Below are 16,889 nucleotides of genomic sequence, written 5' to 3' on the forward strand. Positions count from 1 at the left end.
GCTGGTGGGGAGCTCTCAGGCTGAGGACACTCCCAGCCCTCTGTGGTCATCATTCTTGTCATAATCTTCTTCCTCTTCCTCCTCCTCCTCCTTCTCGTGCATATCTTGGTCACTCTCATCATCACTATCTACTGCATTGTCCTCAATCACCTCAACTGTTTCTCTAGCTTCTGGATCCACACTGGTCTTAAACCACACAGCTTTGTAGCCATCATCTGCCATATTCCTGTCTGTCTTGAGGATAGACTTCACTTCCTTCTTAGGCTCAGTCTCTTCCACTTCTTCCTCTTTCTCTTCCTGGTCAAAGGTGATGGTGGAGGCTACAGAAGGCTTGGGGGGGCTGTTCATTTCTTCTGCATTGGAAGAGGGCAATGGAAATGCTGGTTGCTTCAGTACATGTGTCACTGACCCAACACTGCCGTTCTCTGGTGCCTCGTGCTCTTTGGTGCTCACATCTGGGAGTGAATCTCGCTTGTAGCTTTGGTTCTGGAAACCCCCAGGGATTTCCTTTGAGAACTATGGGAAGAGAGACACCTTGTGATTGTAGTGAAAGGAGAAGACACAAGGGAAGAGGGAGTAGCTGAAATGACTGAGCTACTACTGCTTCTTTTGCAGTTACACCTATTTGAAGCCTGGGATAGATAGAGCTCCTTAGAACAGCTATTTACTACTGACTCCATTTCTGAATTATTTTTCAGATAAGCATGGGCATGTTTTCCAGGAGGGCTGAGCACCAGCAACATGTACTGAGTTGTACCCATCCACTTTGGGTATTACCCTGGAGCGGGATTTAACTCACTCAGGGTGAGGTATGAAGTATTCATCTGAGCTATGTGCTCTGGACTCATGTTGCAGTCAGTGGGGTCTAGGATCTTGACACACCCATCCTAATGCAAAGATAACCACATCTGGTCAGAGGAATTATCTCCTTAGCTTCAAAGCAACCAGCCTGCCATGGACTTGAGAGCACTAAAAGGAAACAGATCAGCTACAGACAACTAAGTCCAGGTTTTAGGATAGGATGTGAAGGGGCCTTTATCTCTTTTGACCACAGAGGAAGGATGAACAGTGGCTCATGCCACAGACACAGGTTTTTCAGAGACTGCCCCTCATGTGCCACGTTCATCCTAGATTTTGCGCTCCATGGAACCGTGGTTCTCACCTTCCCATGTCTGTTCATCATCTACCATACAGCTCCAGGCTCCGGGGGCAGAAAAGAACAGCAAACATCACCAAAGCGATGCTACCTTTGCTAACAGTGTCTCAGGAGCAATTTATCACCTTCACACAGACATACAGTATTTGGACAGCCCACCCCATCTTTACAACCTCCTCAGATCCCACTTTGTAACTCAAATTCAGGTACAAAAAGGCACTTACCTTTTTCCTTATCAAGTATTTGACTGGTTTTCTGTACTGTTTATATATCATCACTCCAAGGAAGACTAAGGCAAGTAATAACAGTGCTGCTAATATCCCACCTAAGATAGCCATATCCTGAGCAGTGTACGCCTTATCAGAGGAGGTTACAGCTCCAGCTACAAGAAAAACAAAACAGTGTTACAAAGCCTAAAAATGGCACCTTTTTATGGAAGCTTTTTTAATGTAACAGTCCAATGTGGAAGAAGCTCCAACCAATTTTGGAAGGGCAAAGCAGCATCCTGTGGTGCTGAATGTGGCAGGGATGTATTTAATATCACAGAACACCGTTTGTTTGCTGCCCTAAAAGCACAGGGTTTGTTTTTAAAGCCACCACCCTCAGAATATAACTTCCAGTAAGTTACATGAAGTGGAAATAGCATCCATTCACAGGACATGACTTTTCCCCCTGATTTAACCAACCTAATCGACGTATGACAGTATAAAGCCAGCAGATGTTACGTGAAGTAAAGCTAGGTACATCTTTCACTTTCCCACCTCATCCATGTACACCAGAATGTAAAGTGAAGTTTATACATGTGTGAAAATGCCAAAGTTCCTTTAATCCAGAGCATCACCTCTGATACTGATGAGCATGTTGAAATAAGACATAAAAAGGCACAAAAAGCAGGAAAAGCTCTAGAAGGTCCCCAGGACAGGAAAGCCTTCCCTCCCTTTTTGTAGCTGTAGCAATATATAGCAGCCTTCTCAGGAGCAGCTTGTGCTTTCAGCCACCAGGCAGTGTAAGCAGATCTGTAGAGAGACCAACATTAGACAAAGACAGTAACCTCCTCAGGGTTAAACAGCTTTGGTGGTGCTGGATTCTTCCTATTTACATGTTCCAGCTTCACTTTGTAGTGTAAATGAGTCTCTAAGTTTAATCATTAATGAATCACAGTTTTGTTCTCATGCTGGCCTGTTTGTGACAGTGGACTTTGAGTATTCCCTCCACATCTGACTGCACCCGCAGTTTATCTTTAATACAGTTGGTGACGGTTTAGGACCTATGCTTCGTCATACCTCCTGGGGAGCTGCAGCCCATGGAGCTCCACCACCCTTAACTCCTCCTGTGCTGTACAGCACACACTGTCTCTGTGAGAGCTGGCTCACCTTGGGAATGACTTACCTCAAGATCCATGTGAGCTTTGCTCTGGCAAACCAGAGGCCAACATACAGTTACCACTTCCCAGAAGAAGAGTATGTTAAAAATAACCCTAGTTTCTCCCTGGATATCGGGACACTCAGTAACACACCCTCCAACCTGTTGGATGCAGATTCCTTAGCACTGCCTCTTAGTGTCCAGGGTTAAATATCCTGCAGATTGGCCAGGCAAATGGTGATCTGAGCCCAGTTTAGGCCATTCCTGGATGCTGACTATAGACTAAAGCACAATTCCTCTCAGACTCTAAGCTTTTCAGTGCAACTTCAGTCTACTTTTTTGCATAGTTGTCCAATTTTGTGTGATTTAAATAGGAAGGGCAACATTTAAAAGTTCCATAAAGGTGTCGGTACATCTGTTGGGAGTGTTGTATCTCCATGTACTGACACCTGAACTGAGCGAGCTGGGCTGCACCCTTAAATTGTTTTTAGGTGGTTTTTACACAGCCAGTGGTTTTCTCTGTGAAGGGGCAGATTCACACCCAGGCACCCACATTTTTATCCTCCAGAACTCCCCACGATGGTGGTGATGAAAGAGTGATGCAGTGGGATCACCCAGCTGGGAACTTCAATCACACATATTCATGTCTAAAACAATGGAGTCTGGGCATTAAGTGCCTATCCTGATGTAAAAATGCATGATATTGGCTCATCTTAATCCAAAGCAGTAGTTCAAATTTAACTATATTATAAGACCTACATAAGAACTATTTCTGAGAAGCTTGGAAGTGAGAGAAATTTTTACATCAACAAAGCCAAATGTTAGCTGGAGGGTTGTGTATAGAGCCTCAGGTTTCTCCTGTTTCTCATGGGTCATTTCTCCTGCTAAGAGGATAAAACTTGACTTGACCTGAGCCCGGGCTCATGAGGAAGCCTGGCTTTGTGGGGTTGTGCCAGCTTCTGTCTGCTTTGTATAAATAGGAAATAACATTGCAGCTTTCTCTGGATTTGGCTAAAGAGGAGCAATGATGTACCAAGGTGTCAGGACAACCCTCCTTTGCCATGATTAGACATCCTGGGTTCTTTCTGACCCACAGAACAGCAGGAGGTAACCCCAGACTTAGCTTTAGAATAACAAGACATTACAGTACACAGCACTACTTAGTCTCTGAAGGCTCTTTGAGGCATGTGGTGACAGCATCGTAAGGATGTTGTTTTCTCTCATAGCCACTGTAGAGCCTCCTGTAAGTAGGGGGTTGGTCTCAGGCCAGGTCCACAGACTTCAGTGGGTGACCTGTCCTTGGTGGTTTGCCCGCAGAAGAAGACAAGACTCCCCAGTTATCTCCACAAAGCAGAAACCAAAGAGACACTCAACCTACCTGCGGCATGCGTGACCTCCACCACAATCACAGTGCTTGCTTCCTGCAGGCTCACCGTGTCTTTCCCAACAGCCTGTGTGAACGTGGCAAAGAGAGAGCTTAGGGACTTCCTAGCTGTCCAGCTCCCTCCCAAGGTACACGGTGGGCCCTTTGTGGACAGCATACCTTGCCTGTCTCCTCACCGTGCTACCCCTCCCTTCCAGGACCCAGCAAGATATGAAGAAAGCTGCCCTACCTCAACGGTTATGGTTTCTGGGGACTGCAGCACCACATTAGTCAGGATGAATCCGTCTTTGGTTGCAATGAAGTCAGTGCTGTTTTTTATGTAGTACTCAATGTTTGGGTTGACTTTCTGGAAAGCCAGAAGGATGAATGGTTAAATCACTGTCTGTGCTTTGAGGGCATCTTCGTAACAGGCCTTTGCAGGACTTGTCAGCCACACCTGAACTACGAGGAAGGGTGCAGAGCAGTAAATGAATCTGGACTGAGGAGGTGAGAAAGGCTGAACTCAAGTGGGTTCACTCTGCTGCTCAGAGGTCAAGAATGTATCCTCCAAGTGTTGCAACCAAAACAACCCAAGTCTCACCCAGCTTTTGTTGGAACTTTAGCATTTGCCCAAGCAAAACATACCTGTGCATGGAACCTTGTAAATCTGGTCAGTTTAGCCCTTACAACAGTGCCAAAGGGGGATGTACGTGGAGAATAGACCCGTGCTGAGGGCTGCATAATTTCTTCCTTTGTGTCTAGGCTGTTATTCCTCTGCTAAGCCTCAGTCATGCTATGGAAGCCTTTGGAGAAATCAAACCAGAACTTTTCTTTGCTCAGTGCTTGGGAATGGCTGATCAGGAAGCCTCTTCCCCTCCCTTCTCCCAGTGCACTGCTCAAGAATGGCTCTCTCCAAAGGAGTCTTTACAGGGAGAAGGTTACAATTCCTGGCCCAGGACTGCAGGTCCTTCCTAGTCTGCTGCTGTCTTTGGGCTGGCTCCTCCTTCCAAGCCAGTTCACAGGCAACTCCGTTTGACCTGACAGGGAGGACATGTCCTCCTGGGATCTTGCCACAAACTCTTCTAGGAAACACTTCACTCAGCCCTCATTCAGACCTGGACCCATTCCCATTCATTGCTTAACCCTGGGCTTTACTCAGCATTCTGTTTTGCAGTGGGTCAGCTCACCTACATAAACCTGGGGGTTTAGAACAGAGTACTCCAGCAGATCCTTCACATTACATCACACCAGAAGCAGTTCTGATCCAGGTGGAATTTCCAGGGAAATGTAATACAGAACACGAGAGGAAAAGATGTGTTTTCCTCTCCCACCTCCCCTTCCTCATGTTTTCTGATCCTATCCCTGAAGCAATGAGAATGAATGTGGTGCGTTTTCAGTTTCTTACATCAGGGAAGTCATCATCCACTGCCGTTATCATCAGGGGGCTTGAAGGATCACCAGCTTGGAAGACAAAGCTTCTCGGGGCCAGACCAACAGACACGTGGCCACTGTAGATCTTGTTCTCAAAGTATGGTGGATGCTCACTTTTATTGACGACCTTAATCTCTACACTGGCTACGGAGTATTTCTGGATGTTGTTGACCTGGGTGGCCTAGACAGAAAGAGAGAGCTGCTATCCATTTCCTAGTAGTGATGAGAAATAAAAGGATAAGTTTGATCTGAAGCCCACTGCAACCCATGGGGTTCTGCCCATCACTTTCAGCTCTGAGCAAGGCCTGTATAAGGGGCCTTATGGTGTTTGGTATGTTGTGCACAGTTCTTTTCAGCTCACCCCTTTGCTCTTGAGCTGTAGCCAGAAGAGGAGCTTGTCTCTAGGGTTGTGTTAACTACTGTAACAGAAGCACCAGTCATTCCTAAAGAAAGCTTTCCAGTCACGCTCCTCCATACTTTCAGCTCAGCAGGACATCCCTGTTCAGTTAAATTTGCTTTCATGTAGCACCCACACATAGGGAAAACTCCTCAACTTCTGCAGGAGGTTTGTAAGCTGATGTAAGACTGGTCAAATACTAGAGGCCCTTCCAAAGGAAAGGGTGTAACTGAATTATTAATGTCATTGACTCCTGTGATATCAAACTGCTGCCTCCTGGAAAGCCAGCTATGCTGGGCTCTTGTCTACTGTGCCATCACACTTACCATGACCTGCAGGAGGAACCCATCTGGGGAAGTGACTGCTTTGTTCATAGTCAGATTCCCCGTGTCTGCATCCACTGAGAATACTTTGTCTGTATCCCCTACAGAAAATGGAAAGACTATTCAATCATTAGATACCTTCATCAAGTGACCTGGTGCTCATGGACTTTCACATCTTAGTGACCATACCCCCAGGGCATCATGCAGCTTTCCTGGCCTGGCTGCTCCAAGGGCTGGGATTCAGAGGGACTCAATAGACAAAAAGCACTAAGGAGATGCATGTAAACCCAACTGGATGAGGCAGAACAGCAAAGCTTTGCCTTTCCAGTGCCTAGGCCCAGATATAACCAGCTTCAATTATGCTAAATGCCCAGAGCCTGTGCTACAATTTGAGGACTGAAAGTCTCCAGTTCCCTAACCTGAACCCAAACTGCATTTCAGGAGAGATAAAGGAAGAATTATTCCTATTTTAAAGGTGAAAAACCAAGCTACAGAGAATAGCTGGGTGGAGATTAGTCTCAAATAGCTCTAGGCATCTAAGGGGAAAACATCTCCTACCTGAACTTGTTATGTATACTGTGAAGAGAAAGCAGCATCTCAGGGCATGATGTATCCAACTTACTTTGAACACTGGCCTCAACGTGAGCTGCATTTCAATCTGGAAATGCTTGTTTCTTTCTGACTACAGAAGGAGCCTAGACACAGAAGCCATCTTGTGTTGATGCAGGGGTACAAATTGCTTCCTGCATCTCTAATCTGTGTTTGAATAATGAGAACATTGATGTTGGAGAGATGTTAAAATAGAAGTAAAACCTTTAGTCCTCTTCCTCACTCTGAAACATTCTGGGTGTGTTTAGACAGCCATGGAGGGGGTCTGCTCTGGGCAGGTAACATAGGGGATACACGAGCAATGCAGTCTGAGGAAGGTGACAACTTCTACTCACCACCAACAATACTGTAGACAATTCTTTCATTTATAGTGTAGTCAGGATCAATAGCGTGGATAGGCCCCGGCTCCAGGATGAGGGGTTCCTTCTGCAACAACAAAGCAAAACATTACATACCCCACTGCAGCATCACAGCACCCTCCCAGCCCAGCATGGCTCTGGTGGGTTTGTGTGGGCAGAATGGCATCTATTGCTGGGAAAGGGAGGACAGCCCAGAGCAAAGGGGTTTCCAGCTCTTGCCTCTCACTGTGATGTGCTGCAGGGAGAGGGACAAGCAGTGCTGCTTGGGGTGGGGTGGGGGAACCTCCACTTCCCAGCAGGAAGGCTCCCTGCCAGGCTGCATTGATGACTGAAGATCAGGATGAGCCCACAGGCACTATCCACTGGGAACAGCATCTGGATGCTGTTTTGAGTGTTAAGGATGCATTTTGATCACTGCTGCTTACCGACACCTCGGAGATATTGACCCTCCCAGTGTAGGGACTGCTGATGCAGATGTTGTTGTCCGTGTTAATGAAGGTACAGGGTAGGAACCAGGGTGGTTTGGTGTCCGACTGTTCAATAAGTATATTTATTGTTGCAGTAGCTGTGTTGGTGGTGTCGGAGCTGCCCACAGGCCTGTCCTGTACCCAAGGCAAAGCAGACTCATGAGATGCCCAGAGAAGAGCCCACTTGCAAAAGCCAGTGGCCCAGGGGATTCTAGCTGTTGTAACTCCACTCTAAGGCTTAGCAGTTTAGTGAGATTAGCTAAAGCAGTGAATTATCTCATTCTGCTGATGAAGGTGGACTGAATGCAAGTGTGAAGTTATGGAGGGTGGAAGGTTACTCCAAATTCACCACCCCAGTATCCACCTTCCCCCGTCATCCCAGACGTCTCCCATTCAGACTTATCCTTCAGCTAAGGGCCACTGAGGCAAACAAAGCACTTTGGTCCTCCGGAAGAACTTACCCGTGCATACAGCATCAATGTTGTCAGTTTAAATTTGTCATAGTCCAAAGCTCTTCTTAAATAAATTTCTGGGTTATTAATTCCTTTTATGGCAAAATAACCCTCTGTGTCCTGGTGGGGGGAAAGGAAAATCCTTACTAGGAGACTGAGTCACATACATGATCAAAACACTGCTCATTCCTGTCTTTGTCATCCCAGTCAGACCTTTAATCCTGAGGACCTGGGTGAGTGGACAGGGGCAGTGTGAGGATGCCAGATCCTGGCTTGTCATAGAATCAAAGGATGGTTTGGGTTGGAAAGGACATTAAGATCACCCAGTTCCAATCCCCTGCCACAGGCAGGGACACCTTTCCACTGGAGCAGCTTGCTCCAATCCCCTGTGTTCAACCTGTCCTTGAACACTGCCAGGGATGGGGCAGCCACAGCTTCTCTGGGCACCCTGTGCCAGCGCCTCAGCACCCTCCCAGGGAAGAGCTTCAGCCTTATCTCCAACCTGAACTTCCCCTGTTTCAGTTTGAACCCATCACCCCTTGTCCTGTCACTACAGTCCCTGATGCAGAGTCTCTCCAGCATCCTTGTAGCCCCTTCAGACACTGGAAGCTGCTCTGAGGTCTCCACAGAGTTTCTCTTGCCCAGACTGAACAGCTCCAATTGGCCTCATTGTGTCTTGTCAGAAAGGTTTGTTCACGTTCCTGTGAGTGTTCTTCTCCAAGACCCCTTGCTTTGCCTGCCTTCCTGCTCAGCAGGCGCTGGATGACATCTTTTACCTCATTTATTTCCTACACTCAACGTGTTGCCTTTGGTTTGGGTCCATGACAGCCAAGCAATCTCACATCCACGCACAAGACAGATCAAGGACGGCTCAGCCTCAGAGCTGACAAGATCAGTTGCCTTAGCCCAGAGCTTTGGAAACCACCACAAAGGCAAATTGAAATAACATACCCTGCATTTTACTTCAGAACCATCTGCACTTGTTGTGGTTCTCCTTTAACTCTATGTCTTGACTAGAATAACCAAGCAAACCTCTAAAAAGCAGATAAACTCACTGAACTGGAAGCAGGGAAAAGCAGTCTGGAATTCTTTGTGGAATCTTGGGCAGCTCTACTTATCTCCACTTTGCATGGACAGTGTTGGCAAGCAGGACAAGGACTCCTCCTTTCCCTGTTCAACTCAGCACAGCCCTCAACCCAGTGAGGTACAAAGGTCTCCACCCAACGTGTTTACAGGACACCCCAACAACACTTCCCTGGATGATACTGCTCAGAACATCCCAGACAAGAGCTGATTCTGTACAATGGAATCAAAGTAGAAGCAGTAAAGGATTGATACCTGAAATATTGACAGCTCTCGTCTGCTAACCAAACCAACCTTTTGAGTGCTGTCAAAGCTGTCAGAGAACTAAATGCAATACAGTGACCTGAGGCTCCAAAGTTGGGCTCTTCTGAATTAAACACCAGGGCTTCTCTAGAGCTACTATTTTCCCCCATAGATGCTCACCTGCACTGTTGCTGTGAGTTCATAGAAGATGGTGTCCAGGTCGGCATCACTGGCAGTTAACTCCTCACGGGCTATAATGGTTGCATTCACTTTTGTATCCTGCAGCAAAGTTGCTGTGGTTATTCTCTCTGGGAAATGGGCTGAAGACTTCTCCCTGCTAATGCTTCCTTAGCCCCACAGCACTGAGTTCCCTCTTCACTTCCATGCGATGCTTACCTCAGGAACAACTTGGGTGAGGTTGGTTTGCTTGAACACGGGGCTGTTGTCGTTCTCATTGAGAATGGTCACCAGAATGTCCAAGGAATTACTCTGCAGGAAGGGTAAAATAAGAGTCAAAGACAAAAATAAGACTGCTGGGGCAGATACTGCTTTGAAGAGTGACCAGAGGGGATGGTGTAAGGGGCACATCTGGGGAGGGACTGAATGGGGCTTGGGTTTGCAGCCAACCCACAGCGGGAGAAGAGGGGGAGGGAGCTTGTTCCCACCCTTTCCCCATTCATAGAATGGTTTGGGTTGGAAGGGAGCTTAAAGCTGATCCAGTTCCAACCCCTGCCACAGGCAGGGACCCCTTCCACTGGAGCAGCTTGCTCCAAGCCCCTGTGTCCAACCTGGCCTTGAGCACTGCCAGGGATGGGGCAGCCACAGCTTCTCTGGGCACCCTGTGCCAGCGCCTCAGCACCCTCACAGGGAAGAGCTTCTGCCTAAGAGCTCAGCTCAGTCTCCCCTCGGGCAGGTTCAAGCCATTCCCCTTGGCCTATCACAGGGCTTTGGGTGCTCTCTCTTTGACTGAGAGGGGTATGTCCACAAAGGAAGACCTCTCCTCATCCAGGCCTGTGGACCAGGAGGAGCAGAGGGAAGTACCTGTTGCCCTGCAGTACCCCATAACAGCGCTGCGTGTTTGGAAGAGCACTCACCTGCACGTCAGAGTGCCAACAAATCAGGGTCACTATCAGCACAGTGTTTTCCTGTATGCAAACCCAGAACCGAGTCAGTATAGAAACAAGCCAAAATGTACTAACTCCTTCTAAAGTAAATGAGACAAGTACATGCATTGCTGGATCAGAAATGCTGCTGGGTTTTTATCTGGTTCTCAGGACCATCTGATTTCCTCTTTCCTTTACAGCCTTCCATCAGTGCTGGGATCCTGTTTATGATGAAGTCAAAGCAAACCTATCTTCGATCCTCTCCCGTGATTCCTGTAGCATCAGAAGAGCTATTGGCCATTTTTTAGGACTTCAGGTAAACCCAGAGATTTCTACTTAGAAATGGAACCATCCCACACACAGCACAGTGCCATAGGTTGTTCACTGTCTGCTGCTCACTCACATACATGTGGGGTTTACATCAGGGGAAAAGCAGCTTAAAGACGCCTATGGCTGTGAACAGAGCATTCCAGAAAGGCAAAATAAGTTAGTAGCAACCTATCTGACTACACTGACCTTTTAAACTGCCTTTATGCTTCACATAAGAGCACCTCACTGCTCTGAGCTGTTTTCTACAGGCACACAGGGACCATTTTATAGGAGTCCTGGAGAACTCTGAACACTCCAGTTGCCACATTTTTGGTTTTAAAACTTCCCTTTGCTTTAATTCAGACAGTTATTGAAGGAAGGTGACAGCAGGCACACCATGCACCCTCCGCTCCCTATACTCTGCTTGTGGAAGGCTGTCCTCCCAAGCAGTGAGCTCAAACTCAACTTATCCTTTAGAAATGGGTTATGAGTCCCTGAATATCCCAGCCCCCATGCTGAAATTCATTAGACCCCAGAATTACCCATCTCATCCTTATAGCCTGTTAGCTAAAGGCTTACCTCATAGTCCACAGATTCAGTCAGCTGCAGCTCAGACCCCTGTATAGTGAAAAACTTGGCATCTTGGGAAGTAGGATCAATGGTCACAGTGAAGCCTGAATCCACATGGATAGTGGTCAGCACATAGCCAGGAGAGTTATTTTCATAAACACTTGGTTCACTGTCACTAACAGAACACCCTGGAGAACCACACAAATGAGACAAAATTGCCTTAGTGACAGAGCTGGGGGAGACCTGAGGCCCCTCTGGTTCCCGTTGGGGAGAAGGTCATTGAACAAAGCTGTCTCAGATTAGGAGGGTAAAACTCTCCCCCTGTAATGGTGCAGCTTGCTGCAATGGGGTTATTCATATGGGGGCATGGACCTGCTGCACGAGCTTACCTTGTTGCTGTGCTGAAATGTCTGTTATGAAGAGGAGCAGAAAGAGCACAGAAGTGAGGAGCCCGTAAGAAACAGCCATGTTGAGGAAAAACCCCTGTCTCTGATGAAGCTGATCTTCTCGCCCTGCTTCTCCCAGTGCACGAAGGCAAAAAGCATTGCCTGGCTGGTGTGGTCCACTGCAGTTCAACCTTTGCCTCATTGGATGACTTATTGAGAGCCATTTAAAGCTCATGGAACATGATGACGCATAGGTTTCTATTTCTACTGTGTTCCTGGGTCTTACCTGCCCCTAAACTCCTTGTAGCAACAGGATGTATTTGAAGCATTCCAGAATTTAGAGCCAAGCCCCCTGTGATAAACACGAAGGAGGACAAGGGCTGACTCTTAGGATGCTCCCTGTATGCTCCAGCCTCCTGCAGTAGGGAGGAAGTGGACATACACCCTTGTTTTCAGCTTGCTCATGGTGTAAGAGGAGAGAGGAGGCAGCTGATCTCACTGCTCCTTTTAACATCCCCATTGATTTCAGAAGGGTCTCACATGCTGCATTTTAGCCAGGTGGTCATTAGTGGCTTAACAAAATACAGGCTGTCAACACTGCTTCTGAAAGGTCTCTTTCCTATGGACCAAAATAGATAAATGTCAAGGTCCTTGAGAAGAGCATTTCAGCATCACAGTAAGGGCATGGGTGCTTAGATGAGCATTTGAGAGCAACTGGCTTCTTTGGAGGTGTCAGGTACATCACAAATGATGAAAACTGCTGGTGCAGGACAGATGAGCAGTTCTGCCATAGACACACATGATGGCAGCTGAAGATGCCATATTTCAGAGCTGCTCTTCAAAATCTCTGTGTATCTATGTTGAATAGCTCTCAGTACATTTCTCAGTTCAGAGAAACCGAACATGACCCAGCTTCAGTGTGTGCTTGAGCTCAGAACCCCCCTGTATTCCGGGCTGCACCCCCATAGCATAAGCAGCAGACTGAGGGAGGTGATCCTGCTGCTCTATTCTGCTCTCATGAGATCCCACTTGCAGGACTGCAGGTGCAGTTCTGGTGTCCTCAACATAAGGAGTTCATGGAGCTGTTGGAAGAAGACCAGAGGAGACCACAAGGATGCTCAGGAGCTGGAGCAGCTCCCGTATGGAGACAGGCTGAGAACATTGGGGCTGTTCAGCCTGGAGAGGAGAAGGCTGCTTGGAGACCTCAGAGCAGCTTCCAGTATCTGAAGGGGGCCTACAGGGTGCTGGAGAAGGACTGTTCATCAGGGACTGTAGTGATAGCACAAGGGGTGATGGGTTTAACCTGAAACAGGGGAAATGAGGTTAAATATAAGGCAGTTCTTCCCTGTGAGGGTGCTGATGTTCTGGCACAGCTTGCCCAGAGAAGCTGTGGCTGCCCCATCCCTGGCAGTGTTCAAGGCCAGGTTGGACACAGGGGCTTGGAGCAAGCTGCTCCAGTGTGAGGCACCCCTGCCTGTGGCAGGGGGTTGGAACTGGATATCTTACAGTCCTTTCCAACCCAAACCATCCTGTGATTCTATACATTCCTTTGCAGCAAACTCTAATTTCTGCTAAATGGAGATACTAGCTTCTTTGTATGGTTGGGTTGTGGGCAGTCCTGACTCCCAGCCATGAAAGGTATGGCCAGAGACTCCAGCTGATCCCAACATGATTTATGTGGGGAAAGCCTGGCAAAATACCTCTTCCCTCACACCCCCCATTCCTAATGGCCCAACACCAAACCCTTGTGCCTGTCTCCCAAAGAGCAGCCAAAGCACAGGTGTAGCTGACAAATCTTTATTTGACTTCAGAAGCAGGCAGATGCTACCACAGAGTGCAAGCGATGCGCTTCATTCAGGCTCCATCTACTGACAGCGCTTCACACTTCACACATCTATCACACTCCTCATAATCAGAGAGGTTTTATTGGGATTTGGCTGCTTTCCAGATTATTTATTTCTGATCTCCACGGTTTTTCCTAAGCAAAACCAGTAGCTTCCCTGTTTATTCCAAGGCTATATACATGCAAAGCTGCCTCCTTGGCTGTCTCTTTTCCTTCACCTTCAGTTGAAATTCTCTGTGTCTTCCTTCATGTCTGCAGCCAGATGCTTAAAGATGGGGCAAATGTACTGGCTGGTGACTGCAGCAGCTTCCCTGGCATCATCCTCTGAGTGGCTGTTGGAAGGGAACAGATGAGTGGCAGTTTGTTATTTCTGGGGGCACAGGCAGCCTGGGGTGTGACAAGGCCACACAAGGCAGGTATATGATAGAGGGACCCTGATCGTGGTTGCCTGCACCCAGACACCCCACAAATGCACAGGTTGGTGTTCCCATCCCCATTTTTGTGGGCAACATGGACAAGAGGTACTAAGGGCCAGCTTATTCCTCCTAATTTTAATGATTTCACAGTGAGATGTCCCATTGAAAGTGGTTGGTCACTAGGAGGAGACAACGTCCGGATGCTGGGACAGCCCATCCTGAGGTGAGTGTTTGAATCAATAGCTGAATGAAGTCAGGGTAGGGAAGGCTTTCCATTTTAACTGCTAGATCAGGTTTCCTAATGGGATGAAGAATTGTTTCAATCCAGGATGATTAGAAAAAGATACTATTTAATTTCCCTAGGATTATTATTTTTAATAACTGACTTTTACATGGCACTGTAACTCCCAATGACAGCTTTGCTTTAGGGAAGGCAAAACTGAGTGCCGGGTGTGCTTGGCACATAGAAATAGAGGTTACCATGAAACTAGGCATGGAAATCAATTGAGGTTGCACAGAGCCACATGTCACCTTGCAGATCAGCTACAGCATTTGCTTCTCTAGCTCTGCAAACCCCCCACCCCTGGGAGTGTGGCTGTGGGCAGAGTGACAGGAGGGACCAAACTGTGTGATGGGGGCTGCAATTCAGCAATGGCAGTTCTTCAGACAGTGCCTCACAAAGTGATGGGCAACGAGGCAGAAGTGATTTTAAAATCTGAACAACTTAATAAATCTTCCATCTTTCCCCTTTTGGAGGATAGTTTTAAAGATATTGTTTTAGTTGGAGCAAGTCCAGAGGAGGCCACGAGGATGCTCAGGGGCTGGAGCACCTCCTGTATGAAGATAGGCTGAGAACACTGGGGCTGCTCAGCCTGGAGAAGAGAAGGCTGCGGGGAGACCTCAGAGCAGCTTCCAGTGTGTGAAGGGGACTACAAGGATGCTGGGGAGGGACTCTTCATCAGGGACTGCAGCGATAGCACAAGGGGTAATGGGTTCAAACTGAAACAGGGGAAGTTTAGATTGGATCTAAGGAGGAAATTCTTTCCTGTGAGGGTGCTGAGGTGCTGGCACAGGGTGCCCAGAGAAGCTGTGGCTGCCCCATCCCTGGCAGTGTTCAAGGCCAGGTTGGACACAGGGGCTTGGAGCAAGCTGCTCCAGTGGAAGGGGTCCCTGCCCGTGGCAGGGGATTGGAAGGAGATGAGCTTCAGGTCCTTTCCAATCCAAACCATTCTATGATATCAGCTGAACCCTTTGGATCATTAACATCAGATTTGTGCTTGAGACAACACCTGGGCATTTACAAGTTACTAGAAGTCTTCTTTCTGCCTTAACGCTGTGATGAGCAGGGCCATAGAAGTGACAAACCTGTCCCACATACCTGGTGTTTAAAAAGCTCTGGTAGAGCCTCAGAAGGCAAAGTTCCTCATAGTTGTTTTCGTCTTCTCTCTCCTGCACATATGTGTTGACTGGGCCTGGAGGGCTGGTTTAGAGAAAGAAAATCATTAATCATAGAATCACAGAATGGTTTGGCTTGGAAAGTACCTTAAGAACCTCCAGTTCCAAAGCCCTGCCATGGGCAGGGACACCTCACACTTGACCATGCAGTGTAAGCAGCACAGCTGTAAAGCAGCCCTGCTATGGAAGGCAGGTTCACCCCACAGCACCCCACTGATGGTCCCGCCTCTATTAACCTGCTGTCACCAGAGCTGTGCAGGAGGAAAAGGAAGTGTCCTCTTCAAATCAGGTTTCTGGCTGGCAAAGGGATAGGCTTTAATATGCTCTTGCTCTCTGCCTCATTACCCAGGGCTGGCATGTCCTTCCACCCATGGATGTATGTACCTTTTCCAAGCACTTGGAAATGAAAACTCTCCTGCATCTGCCAGGACTTTGCTAGGGGTGCATGCCACAGGAAATATCAGAGCACACAGAACGGATGGGAAGGAATCAATGTGCTGTCTGTGCCCTGCAGAAAAGACTGCGCTTGAAGGAAACCTCTGGAGGCAATATTGACCCTTCATAACATACCAGCATCAAGGGCAGAGGCAGCTGTGGGGTGTGTCACAGTGCCCCACATATTATAACTGGTGATGTGTTCATATATGTGGCTTCAGTGGGAGCTCGTGTGCCTGTATGACAGCTGGATGAAAGGCCCCATATTTGCCATATATATTTAGACATAATCCATAGGATTATGTCTAAAATCTGCCCAGTCTGGCAGTCAGAGCCATACATGGGGACTGTGTTCAGCTCTGGGCTCCTCACTACAAGAGAGACCTTGAGGTGCTGGAGCGGGGCCAGAGAAGGGCAGCGGAGCTGGGGAAGGGCCTGGAGCCCAAGTGTGATGGGGAAGGGCTGAGGGACCTGGGGGGTTCAGTGTGGAGAAGAGAAGGCTCAGGGGGGACCTGATGGCTGCCTCCAAGTGCCTGAGAGGAGGATGGAGCCAGGAGGGGCTGGGCTCTGCTCCAAGGAACAAGGGATGGGACAAGAGGAAACGGCCTCAAGCTGCACCAGGGCAGGTTTAGATGGAGATTAGGAACATGGCTCAAGCACTTTCCATTCCCAGGAAGCAGAGCTCTTACGTGCGCTTGCGGCCCATCAGGTTTTGGATGAATTTCTGGACCTGAGCATTTCCTCTCATCTTGCTGTACTCACTGGTGAAGAGTCCATCGGAGTGCCTCTGGGACCTGGGAACATGCAGGACAACGCCTGTTCCTCCCAGCCATGTGATGTGGGACTCATCACAAGACATAGGAATTTCTCTCTTCCCACCATCAAGGTGTCCTGTATCCCTCCCCTTCTCCTCTCCTGCCTCATCTTGAGCATCTTCTGGATGAGGACTGCACTCACGCTGGCTCTGGAGCTGGAGACAGCTCATCCCTGTGGACACCACCCTCATTGCTGGGATCCCATCTCCCTCTGGAGACTTCCAGCCCTCAGGAGGGTGGTTTTGGCTGGTCCTTACCTCTCCTTGAGGCCCATCAGGTGCTTGATCAGCTGCTGCACAAAGGCATTGCCAT

At 48.2% G+C, this 16,889-nt stretch overlaps 1 protein-coding gene across 2 annotated transcripts; it reads right to left on the bottom strand.

The window, feature by feature from the left end:
* On the bottom strand, nucleotides 1-11,742 carry CDHR5 (cadherin related family member 5). Of its 2 annotated transcripts, XM_057430608.1 has the most exons (14): nucleotides 11,617-11,742; nucleotides 11,237-11,415; nucleotides 10,340-10,390; nucleotides 9,642-9,734; nucleotides 9,426-9,524; nucleotides 7,929-8,039; nucleotides 7,426-7,602; nucleotides 6,977-7,067; nucleotides 6,036-6,133; nucleotides 5,287-5,493; nucleotides 4,132-4,248; nucleotides 3,897-3,969; nucleotides 1,381-1,538; nucleotides 1-516 (listed from the first exon to the last, which is right to left on the bottom strand). In XM_057430608.1, exons 1-14 carry the CDS (start codon nucleotides 11,693-11,695, stop codon nucleotides 16-18), a joined length of 2,034 nt encoding a protein of 677 aa, XP_057286591.1. In that variant the 5' UTR covers nucleotides 11,696-11,742; the 3' UTR covers nucleotides 1-15. The 2 variants fall into 2 exon arrangements, with proteins under 2 accessions (XP_057286591.1, XP_057286592.1); XM_057430609.1 differs by lacking the exon at nucleotides 10,340-10,390.
* Nucleotides 11,743-16,889: the final 5,147 nt, after the last annotated feature.

This window comes from Pezoporus wallicus, unplaced genomic scaffold (genome assembly GCF_028554395.1).
Source record: "Pezoporus wallicus isolate ANWC-B61680 ecotype Strahan unplaced genomic scaffold, APGP_CSIRO_Pwel_v1 contig_8824, whole genome shotgun sequence".
In the NCBI taxonomy this organism is placed as follows: Eukaryota; Metazoa; Chordata; class Aves; order Psittaciformes; family Psittacidae; genus Pezoporus; species Pezoporus wallicus.

What these genes read in the sequence shown, in the direction of transcription:
- CDHR5 (XM_057430608.1), bottom strand. Translation starts at nt 11,695, where the DNA reads ATGGCTGTTTCTTACGGGCTCCTCACTTCTGTGCTCTTTCTGCTCCTC. An exon ending in AACTCACAGCAACAGTGCAG is followed by an intron (nt 8,040 to 9,425) that starts GTGAGCATCTAT and finishes TCCCCCCACCAG; the next exon opens with GACACAGAGGGTTATTTTGC. An exon ending in CAGAAACCATAACCGTTGAG is followed by an intron (nt 3,970 to 4,131) that starts GTAGGGCAGCTT and finishes ACGTTCACACAG; the next exon opens with GCTGTTGGGAAAGACACGGT.